The sequence below is a fragment of the Cheilinus undulatus genome, linkage group 13 (genome assembly GCF_018320785.1).
Source record: "Cheilinus undulatus linkage group 13, ASM1832078v1, whole genome shotgun sequence".
NCBI classification, from domain to species: Eukaryota; Metazoa; Chordata; class Actinopteri; order Labriformes; family Labridae; genus Cheilinus; species Cheilinus undulatus.
In genome coordinates, this window is record NC_054877.1 from 36,454,665 (window position 1) to 36,466,725 (window position 12,061).

Consider the following 12,061-nt stretch of genomic DNA (forward strand, 5'->3'; position numbering starts at 1 on the left):
GACTTTTAAAAATATGACTGTATGTATGATGTCCAGTAAAACATTACTTTTATAAACTAGAAAAGCACTTGGAGGGCACAGATCTCCGCCATTAGCCTTATCTCCCAGTAGTACAGAATCCTTTAAAAAATTCCTGAACCCAGACGGTGATCCAGATCACTCCCAAAATCTAATCAATTCTTCCTTCTGCTATTTCTGACATTTCCTGAAAATTTCATGAAAATCCATCCAAAACTTTTTGAGTTATGTAGCTAACAAATGAACTAACGAACAAACCCTCCCGATCACATAACCTCCTTGGTGGAGGTAATAAAAAATTTAAGCTAAGCAAAGTGGATAGACAGGATGGCATCAGAAGACTTATGCTGACAGACTCAGAGATTTTTGTTTGTATTTAACATGGTGTCAAATAAAAAATGAAGCATGACCTTTTGAAAGCAGTGGTCTTGGACACAGCAGATATATCAGCTGTAAATCAGCATAAAGTATGAAAAAGTTTGTGCAACTTAAAGCAGTATCAATGGGCCTACCTCAGCTAAGGTATTTTCTTGATTATCCAAACTCCTAAAACTTTAAAGGGATATTCTGGGATTTTTGAAGTTGGGTCAACTGAGGCACTTGGCTATAGTAGTGGCATTAGCAATAGTGATTTCTGTGAAGGTTGAGCTGGCGATTATTATGAGCTCAGAGAGATCTGCGGCATAATGGCTATAGATAGTAACGTTCATCCGTGTAGTTTAAGAATTTTTATGTAAAGATTGGACTAGAAAAAAAAAAAGAACTCCCCTGGGTCAGACACTAATTTATGATGCAGCTGTCGGCATTTTGTCTCCTTCCGCTGCGCACTGATGTCCTCTGATGAGCTATGTGAGTCTGCGGACTTCTACAGGGATAAGGTGTAGGTGTGGAAATGCAAACCCATGTAACTCAAATGACATGACATGTTTAAATGTAACACTATGATAAAGAAAATCCAGTTTTGATGATAAACTTGAATAAACGCAGCTGTAAGGATGGGAAATGTTCGTTTTGTCAGCAGAATTAAAGATATAACAGCTGGAATCACAACCTTTTAACCTTTTATCTCAGGTTCCACCCAGCTGATACACTTCACAATAGAGAAGTGCTGAGTATCAATAAGGACTCAGATCGATAAGGAGAGTCGATAAGGGTCTAAATAAAGAAAAAATAATTTCTATCCCTACTTTTATTGATTGACATCATTCACTGTTTCCATCTCCTTACATGTCAGGATTGCATTGTCCTTTTAAAAAATCATTCATTTGAAAATAATGACAATAACAAAATACTAGTGTATTGGCCTACCCTGTAGCCTGCAATTATGATGATTATTTAGGTAAAGCTCGCTGGGATTTTATATAGTCAGATATTTGTATCTTAATGACCTAATGTGCCCTTACAGATACAAATCTTGATTTAAAATGAGGAATGAGGATATCAGCTAGGGCTGTGGTCAAACTTTTTAGGTAAATTAATAATGAGACAAATGAAAAACACACTCAAATGATTTTATAAGAAATGTATTTATATTTCAGTAACACTGATGTACAAATGCGGTTTATAAGCTCTTTATAAAGTCCTGTTTCTCCCTATACATTTACGCTATACATGTACCCTCTTCCTCTGCCTGATTATATTTCCACCCTGCAGCCTCACATCAGAATTAGACTTCAGGGATTTCATGCAGCTCCTGTTCAAAAGCTCACTGCTGCCCCCAGAGCCGCTGTCTGCCCACCAACAGTCGTAAAGAGACAGCAGGGACCCCAAGATCCCGCTTCTTTTAGTCTTTGAGGACCCTGAGCATTTTCTCTGAGGGAACGTTTAAATTATGTTTGGGCTGGAAACACTGAACGTTACACCCACAGCCTGTCTGCTCTGTGTCTCCCTGCTCTTCATCACGCTCACAGAGAAGGCGTTTACACGTTTAACAGGCTCCACTCTACCTTCATCCTCACACAAGATGGCTGACAGCTGAGGAGTCAAAGGTTAGAGCCCCAGTACGCTGCTATTAAAGGGGATTTCCAGGTTTCTGGAAAAGTGAGTGTAATGTAGATAATAATGTAGGCAGAGAGGTCAAAGGTGAAGGCGTGAAGCCCTCTGAGTAGCTGATATCAGTGGGAAACAGAGCATACTTGGTATGCTCTTTTTTATATTTTCACAAGTTTGTACAGTTAATGAAAAAGGAAAAAAGACAACCACACAATCAGCAATTTCCACTTCCTGAAGGCAAGAAAGAAAATCCATCTTACTATGAAAGCGTAAAAAATAAAAGTAGAGCTGCCAACATAAATGCACTCATTAAGATACAGTTACAATCCTTATAATATATGCATTCATCCTTTTAATCAGATTATTTTATTTTTGCCTTTTAAGCACATGTTAGTGGAGATACTGCAGTGTCTCGCTGCAGCCACAGTGATGGAAAGTAAATCCACCATTGCTCCTTTATGTCTCATTTCACTTTAAAACTACTACTGACTCATCTGCACCTTTTGTTGTCAAACATTCACCTTTTCACTGTTTCCTTTTTTCTTTTTCAATCTGTTTTAAGTTCCATTTTCTTGGGTTAAGTTCATGTCATAACCTGAAATTCCCTTTTCTTTTAAATTTAAATGCAGTACAGTATCCAAAAAGGAAGTAATTTACCCTTAGCTTAAGACGGAACAAAAATCCCAAATAAAAACAACAGTTTAAATGCAAAAAGTGGAATTTCAAAATTAAAAACAAAAAATTAAATGCGATTAACTCCAGAATTCCTGAGATTATTGTGATCAAAGATCAGAGAATAACCTAAAAGCCCTAAACATAAAAATATACAGAATGTGAATAAGGAAATAGAGTAAATGTACTTTTTTCAGTTAGGTCCGGCAAAAATAAAGTAAAAATAATACCAGTACTTCAAAAATAACAACAGAATATCATTTCAGGAAATTAGATTAATATATAGGTAATAAGTATGATTTTTAAGTTTAAAATAATGACTTACAGTTGCATATTTGTTGATACACACTTAGGGTGTGACAGATCTCAAACTTTTAGAAAAGGCAACTGTAACTGTGATTTGCTCTAGTCAATTAACAAACTCAAAACTGAAAATCAAACCCACCACTGTAGCCAAGGCTTTCCATAAGGGGGATAAAGGGTGGAGCCTTCTAGGGCTCAGTGAAACTTGGGCCCCATGGAGGTCAGCGAATCCTGATCCATTGTAAAGTTGATCCAAGTTAACCATATTTTATTTCAAGCTGAAGAATAACCACTCTTATCAAAGCAACAACATTTTTTTTAACAATGATTTATGTCACAGTATATAGGTTCTTCAAACCCCTTTTTATAGGCCAGGATTAAAATGGGTTGAAAGTGGCAAAAATATGTGAACAGAGGCAAAAAAAGAAAGAAAGAAAAAGGCGAGAAGTAGTTAAAATGGGTTACAAGTGGCAATAAAAGGGCTGAAAGGGGCAAACTGGTTAACAGAGGTGGAAAAAAAAAAGGCAAAAAGTGCAAAAAATGTTAAAAGTGACAAAAGTGTCTAAAATGGAAAAAATGAGTTAAAAGTGACAAAAACAGGCAGAAAAAGTGGTTGAAGAGGTTAAAAATTGATCAAACTACAGAAAATGAATGCTCTCACAGCAACATTATTTCTGTTTTTGATGATCCTTCACACAGGACATTAAAATACAATGACAGAGGGGAAAAGAAACAATGGAAACATAGAAAAATGTAAAATGTGATAAAAAACAGCAAATAAAACCTACAAAAGATAAAAACAAAGGCAAGGCAAGGCAAGTGTATTTGTATAGCACATTTAAGCAACAAGGCAATTCAAAGTGCTTCACATAGGACATTAAAATACAATGACAACAGGAAAAAGAAAGACAAAATTTTAAAAGAAAAAAAGTGATTAAAAACAGCAAATAAAACCCACAAAAGATAAAAACAAAGATATGAAAGTAAAAGTTATAGTGCAGAGTCCTAGTCCTTCGTACTAGAAGGTTTCTGATGTATTTTGGGCCTAAACCATTCAGATCTTTAAGCTAACAGGAGTATCTTGAAGTCTATGCTCTGAGAGACAGGGAGCCAGTGTAGAGATCTCAGAACTGGAGTGATATGGTCCACTCTCTTGGTTTTAGTGAGGACTTGAGCAGCAGTGTTTTGAATCAGCTGCAGCTGTCTGATTGACTTTTTAGGCAGACCAGTAAAGATAAATGCATGGACAAGTTTTTCAAGGTCCTGCTGCAACATCAGTCCTTTAATCCTAGAAATATTCTTAAAGTGATGATAAGCTGACGTTGTAATTGTTTTTATGTGGTTTCTAAAATTCAGGTCTGAATCCATGACAACGCCCAGATTTCTGGCCTGGTCTGAGGTTTTTAACTGAAGTGACTGGGGCTGCATGCTGATTTTTTAGAGATTCCTTCTTGGGTCCAAAAACAACTACCTCAGTTTTTTCTCTGTTTGACTGAAGAAAATTATGGCACACCTACTCGGTAATTTGTTCTGTGCATTTACTAAGGTGAAAACATGTCAGGAGAAGAACATGAAGTATTTTACAAGCAATACTGTGTGCAAAATATGAAATGTGCAAATTTCCAAAGTTGCAAGCTCGTTATTAAGTGCCAACATATTTTAATGACTCCACCCTGTCTGCACATTAGCTTTTTATGTTTCCACTGAAAACACAAGACTCAAATTGTCATTTAATCTGACTTTTCTTTCATAAAATCACAATTAAATGAAAAGAGCAAATGGAAAAGCTCATTCAGTTTGGTTTTATCCCTGCTCGCCAGTCTCAGCACACCGTCACACAGTCTGTACTGGAGCGTGTTAACTCTATCAGGGGGAGGCGGTGGGCAGCAGCTCTGACCCCACATGACTCCACTGCTCCATTTATCATAGCCTCAGTCAGACAGGAAGTCCATGCTCTGTGTCTCATTGCCACTGCATTTTATATATTTCTAAGAACAATTTTTTATAAAACACTTATTATTGTTTAATACAGCGGGGTTATATATATATATATATATATATATATATATATATATATATATATATATATATATATATATTTAATCCTTTTAATGTTTATGTGTAAATAAAGTCAGTATTGATACTGGTAGTGTATCGGCATATTATAGTCTCCCTTTGTGCATTTCATTAACTGTCACCTAGAACCATGTTATATTCATCTGTGTCCAATGATTATTTATCTGTTTTTGTTCACACTGTTGTAAAGCTCCAGTAGGTGTTTTAGATATGAAACTCAGTCTTCCTACTTCGTGAAATAGAAGCTCTTATTAAAGGTAGGACCCGTCACTGTTGGAGTTAGACAAGCTGGTTTATGAAGCCATGTTTGTTAACACTGCCTGACTGGCTAAACCACAGGGTTGGTTGCAGGGAGCTTGTAAAGCCTTTGAGGTTAAAAGTTGATCTGATGGCAGAGTTTGACATTAATTATGGTCTAACGCCTGGTGCTTACAAAATAATTCATGGAGAGGTCTCCCTGGTGTTATGCTGCAGGCTTAAGCTAGTAGTCCCACAGTACCAGGAACTGGGAGAAATGGGACAAAATATCGATACAGGAATACAGTTGTCCTGAAAGCAGTTATTGTAGCACTGGTGCTAGATATTGGTATATATTTACAGCCGCCCAAGTATATTTTCTGACCATTTTTCCTCCTGTTGTTCTTTTTCTTTTCCATATAGACTCACCATCCAGCATGAGTGAGGGGTCCTTTTATAAACAAATGCACCATTTAAGGAGTGACATTTCATGTTAGAAATCCAGTGTCTTACATTTTTGTTTTAACATTTTTTCTGCAGCTGCTTGCTGCTGATATCATCTTGTATTCTGCACTCTAGGATGATGGCTGCAATATGTTATCTTAACACCATTGAGGCTTCACACGCCCTGCTCACCTGCTGTGATTATAGAGTGAAACAATTAAAGAGGCGAGTGATAATATCTAACATAAAGAGAGGAAACCGGGCACTACAAACATGAAGAATGAGGAAGGAAATACTCAAAAAGCCTTTATTATAATGGCCAAGTCATTTAAATAGCAAACATGTTTTCACCATGTAGACCTACGTGGTCCAAACATGCTGGCTTTTTGATACGATACACAGGTTTTTTTTCATTATTTATTTTGAATTCATATCTTTTGCTCTCACATTTCAGGGAGGCTGTATTAACTAGCATCTGTCTACTTTTTTCTTGCTCTTTTATATGCTAAAATTTGGCACAGTACTTCTGTTCTGCCACCAAATGAAGAGATGTTGTGGACGATGCAGCATTGACTCCCTGATCTTCTGTTGCAGGAGCAAAACCATTTAACCAGGATGACTGATTTGGGAATCAGAATTTAGAGGAGGGGACACAACACAACACCTCAAAAAGAGAACTGACAGAGGTGATATGCTAGAATTCACTGGAAAAAAATCATTTACAGTATATCAGAGGAAAACTTGATCGTTTTTTTTTGCTTGCAATGTCCTGAGACATCCAGAGTCAGAGGCCTCCATGTTGCTGTGCTTTTTGATTGCTTGCATGCATGTGTAGTGTTTCTGCTCAATAGTCTAAGTCAGTGTGCCCACAGTACTTTTATGTGGAGGTGTGTGCATGTGTGTTTATAGTGCAACATTGCGTGCTGCTCTCATGTGTGACAGCTGGCCTCGAGAGGAGCCGAGGCAACAACAACAGAGCAGTACAAGAGCAAAAAGTGAATGTTGCTCAGCGGGCTGCGAATAACCAGCCTGAGGACATTTGCAGGACTGGAAAGGAGTCAAAGAGGGAGAGAGAGAGGAGGAAGAGGGTGATGGAGAACAAGAGGAAGAGGACAAAAGAGAGAAGATAAGGGTAAGGGCAAAATAGCAAGAAGATAGAATGGACAAAAGGAATGAAAGAATAAAGATTATCCCTGTGCTGTGTGCAGCTGTCAAGTTGTCACACTTATAATGGGAGGGATCATAAGTGACACTAGGGATATAAGACATACGTAGATCAGTAGGCTAAACTATTGGCTTGTATTGCAAATATTTTATGTAATTTTATTATTCAGATGATAAAATATTTACCTGTCATTCTAATGACGGACTTGAATGAAGCAGCAATGTTCATCCGTAAGGGCATGTTGGCCCGTCTCCAATAAACAACAATTTTACAAAAGTTACAGTCACCTGGCACATAGAAATAATTCATGGGAGCTGATTGGCTTTTTATTTGGGGTAAATGCTGAGCTTTGCAGTTTTTTGCCAACTTGGTGACTCTGAGGTTGTTAAAATTAGGTTCACTCAGACTACCTAAAATCATGATAAAACCCATATGAATGGTTCATACCAAGGTCTTCAGCTAATAACACTTGTAGTTTTGGGCTTATGTGTTTGGCTGTAAACAATGAAAACAATTCAAATGTATGTGTATTTTTGACAGTAATATGTCACTTTTTCCTTGGGGGTCCTGGGGTACAAAGCTCTTCTTAGATATGTGAAGGGGGGCTCAATGGAAAAAAGGTTGGGAACCACTGATCTAATGAACAGATGAGAAACAAAGTAATTGACATCTATTGGTCTGAACAGGCATACAAGGCCATTTCTAAGGCTTTAATACTAGTGAACCACGTTGAGAGCCATTATCCATGAATGAAGAAAACCTGGAACAGGGGTGGTCTGCCTACCAAAATTACTCCAAGAGCGCACCAAGGACTCATCAAGGAGGTCACAAAAGAACCCAGAACAACATCTGAATACCTGAAGGCCTCGCCTGGCTCAGATAAGGTCAGAGTTCATGAGTCGACAATAAGAAAGAAACTGGGCAAAAAATGGCATCCATGGGAGAGTTCCAAGATAAAAACCACTGCTGAGGAAAAAGAGCTCAGAAACTCATCTCACAACTGCAGAAAAATAAAAACATCTTCATGATCCCCAAGACTTTGGGGAAAATGTTCTGTGGACTGATGAGACAAAAAATTAACTTTCTCGAAGGTGTGCATCCCGTTACATCTGGACTAAAACTAACCCAGTATTTCATTTAAAAAAAAAACATCATACCAACAGCCATACATGGTGGTGGTAATGTGATGGTCTTGGGCTGCTTTGCTGCTTCAGGACCTAGACCACTTGCAGTAACTGATGGAACCATGAATTCTGCTCTCTACCAGAAAATCCTGAAGAAGAATGTCTGGCCACCAAGCACACTTGGGTTATGCAGCAGGAAAATGATTTTAAAAACACCAGCGAGTCTGAGTGGTGAAAAAAACACAAAATGAAATTTTTAGAGTGGCCTAGTCAAAGTGTGCACTAAAATCTGATTGAGATGGGCAAAAATCCTTCAATGCGGCTGAAGAGAACCGATTCTGCTAAGAGGAGTGGGTCAAATTCCTCCACAGCAATGTGAAAGACTCATCGGCAGTTATTGCAAACGCTTGCTTGCAGTTGCTGCCGCCTAGGGTGGCGCAACCTGCTATTAGGTTTAGGTGGCAGTTTCTTTTTCACATAGGTTCAGGTAGGTTAGGATGGCTTTTTTTCCATTGATAAATGAAATAATCTTTTAAAACCTGCATTTTGTATTGACCTGGTCTATGTTTATATAATTAAATATTCAAATTAGTTTGATGATCTAAAACATTTAAGTGCAACAAATATGCAAAAAAGAAATCAAGAAGAGGGTAAAAAACTTTTTCACAGCACTGTAATCGATGGTTATCAGTATCGGCTTCAAAATATGCTCATGGTGCATCACTAAGTGACACACATGCTTGCTTACACCTGCACACAAACACATTGTTCTTTTATTCTATTGGCCCTCCATCCAGATGTCCACTCAGCGAGCATCCAGATGGCCTGGATAGAGAAGAGGTGCTTTGCAGCACACACACCCACACACACAAAGCAGCATGGCCGTGTTTTTCTCTCACAGGGAGGATTAACTCTCCTCATTAGGTCTCCCCCGCCTCTCTCCATCCTCCTCCCTCCCCCTTGTCTGCCTGCCACGCTCTCATTGGCTGCTTCTCTCAGGACCACCGCTCACTGGATCACCATGATGACAGGACACAGGAGAGCAGGGAGGAGGTGGGACTGGTTGATGTTGCCACGGGATAGAGGAGACGACCACTCATCAAATCATGATGCTGGACCTTAAAAAAATAAATTGAAGTGGTGGGGTGCATAAAGCGGGTTAAAAGGTGGGGGGAGAGGAGGGGGAAACAACAACATCATCAACAGTGAGGGATTAGGCTCTGAGCGAGGAAGTCCATAAGAACAAAGCTGCGTTAAGAATCCTTCCTGACTTTGGTCGTGATCGTCAGGGCTGAGCTGACAGCCCGATTGGACGGCTGCTCAAGATCTGTGCGGGGAAAAAACAGAAGCACACAAAGAGAGGATGAAAGGAAACAGGTGAAAATGGAACAAAAATTGCCGCTCCTGTGCAGTGGCTCGCTCGGATGCTGTGATGTTTCACTCCTGGCAGTGATGAGAGAGGAGGTAAGCTGGCTGGAGTGATGCCTGAGGCACAGGAATAGAAATAGGGAGAGAGAGAGAGAGTGGGGAGGGAGGGAGGCAGGCATCACTGGATATGAAGAGCATGCGTCAGCACTAAAGCAGCCAGAGAGAGAGAGAGAGAGAGTGACAGTGGAGATGAGCGAAACACAGGGTGAGGTGGAGCGACACATCGGCTGAGGGTGGAGGTGATTACCGTAGCGTGTGATGGGACAACAGAAATAGAGGCTGCTGGATTTGTCACCTCCAGTGCCACACCTCGGCTGCATCATCACAATGCTCCTTCCTAACAACAGCAGCCTTCACACATGGATCTTTGTTTTAATTTGTAAGGATCAGCTTCACACCTCTACTTCCTGAGGATTTATTCACTGTTGTGTGAAAAGGACAACCTGTGTGTGATTTTAAAGAACAGACTGTTTCCTTTCTTTTGCTTTCAGAAGAGGAAGAGAGTCTTGCATGCATCGGAAAAGAAAACAAAAAGCAGGAGGAATTATTGTCTTCAGCTGGCCAGAGGAATGCATCACTAAATCCTATCTCCATACAGATAAGCCCCTGTGTTTTTACAGACTGGACAGTTAGTGAATGAACTACTGTTATCTCTGTGTAAAAATGTCTGGACAATGACGGTGGGAGTATTTGAGGTAAATGGCAGCAGCATCCTCAGTGACTGAGTTCAGATATTGTCCTCAGCTGCTGGAGATAATGCAGTGACACACAGAATATTGTTAACCTCATGACACCAACACAAACCTCAAGCAGGCCAATTGACCGACTGACTGACTGAACGAGTGAAAGAGAGATTGCTGCTGAAGCTGTGGCTATCTGAGGACTGCGAGGACGTGTAGCCCCGGGCGGGAACCAGTTGAGTGAATCAGCTCCATGATGGGGGAGACGGCAGAGTACCAGAGGCTGCAGGAGACATCAGAGTCCGACTATCAACGCCTGCCCAGCGATGATGAAGAGGTAGACCTTTACAGTTTCCTTCATTGTAGTCGTGTTTGAGCCGTACAGCTGAAGACAAACATGAATGACAGTGAATTTCAGCAGGGATTATGGGTCCTGTCAGAGAGAAATGAAAGGGTGTGAGGTGATTTAAGAGATGATTGAGGGCTTTGTTTGTGTTCTGTCACAAGTGAAGATTACTTCCAATGGTGAAGTCATGAAGTCACCTGTTGGACAAACTGTAATTTGTTTTAGATGCAAGTGTGAAAGTAGATGTCAAAAAACGTGGGAACGGCACACTGTCTTTGGGTAAAATACATTTTTAAGACCAGTGGAAGTAGTAGACATCTAAAGCACTTGAAGAATCAGTATTGTACTCAGCAGTTGTTCAAAACTTCAATACTGGTATTAGCCCTGATTTTCACAATTAGTGCATCTAATTTTTTTCAATGCGTCACCTGAAGTGTCAGCGGTGCAACTTAATCCTGTGTGCAGATGTGACTTTACATGTGCAACATTTGTGTGTGTGTTTGCATATTTCTGTGTGGCATTTTCTAAAAATAGGAACCTTTTACAAGCAGCTGATTTTTTGTAGACAGGGTCACAGACAGTTCAGTGACAGTTCGGTACCGGCTTTTTTTTTTAAGTTGTGTAATCATGAAAACCTGACCAAGCTGCAGGCAGAAAGATGGCGTATTATAGCTGTTATATTTGTTTACTCAAGTTATTCTAATACCTGTCAAGGTGTTACATTCATAGTGCAAACATTTTTACAGGACAGGTAGATAATATCACTAATAATGAGTGAATTCTGTTGAGCTTCTTCCACGTTCAGGGTCCTGGTTTTTGCATAATTGCATCATACTGGTATTGGTATTGTAACAACCCTATGAGAAATTATCCCCCACACCATCACAACACCACCAGCAGCCTGAACTGTTGATACAAGGCAGGCTGGATCCATGCTTTCATGTTGTTTCCAATTTTGGTGAGTCCGTTCGAACTATAGCCTCAGTTTTCTGTCTGCACCAACAAGCATGCCACATTCAAAGTCACTTAAATCTGCTTTCTTCTCCATTCTGAGCAAGTTGTCTTTACCATGTCAGCATGCCTACATGCATTGAGTTGCTGCCATGTGATTGGCTGATTAGCTATGTGTGTTAACAAGCAATTGAACAGGTATACCTAATAGAGTGGCCAGTGAGTGTATTTTCCCTGCAAGGACATGCTTTAGGCAAAAGTCACATGACCTACTAAAACCTCAGAGTCAACGAGTCATTAAATTATTAGCCAAGAAGAGCCAACCTTACATAAAATGGACAGTTTCACATATCCATTGCATAGCTGTGTTACTTTTGTTGACTGAAACAACATTTGTCGTTTAAAAGGTGGAATGTCAGAGCTGCAAAGTGTTTTACATCTGTAGACGTTTGACAGACTGGCAGAACACAAACATGCAATCAGAACTGGAAATATTAACTATCCAATGGCAAAATGTTATCTAGAACTCCACAACAGCGACCCAGAAACTGAATCAATGGGAGACTTTTTGGATTTACAAACTACAGGACACTAAACTCCCCAGTCTAAACGAAGAGTTGGATTA

The 12,061-nt window shown here is 39.6% G+C and overlaps 1 protein-coding gene across 4 annotated transcripts in view; it reads left to right on the forward strand.

The window, feature by feature from the left end:
* Positions 1-12,061, forward strand: part of tnk2b (tyrosine kinase, non-receptor, 2b) — a 96,846-nt gene that overhangs the window by 29,259 nt on the left and 55,526 nt on the right. For 3 of the 4 annotated variants that reach the window (XR_005992716.1, XM_041802356.1, XM_041802359.1), the window contains exon 3: positions 9,951-10,476. The exons of the other annotated variant lie outside the window; for it this stretch is intronic. Coding sequence is in view for 2 of the 3 variants with exons in the window: in XM_041802356.1 (XP_041658290.1) it covers positions 10,393-10,476 (84 nt within the window). In the remaining variant the exon portion in view is untranslated. The remainder of the gene's footprint in view (positions 1-9,950; positions 10,477-12,061) is intronic. 4 annotated transcript variants of the gene reach the window in all.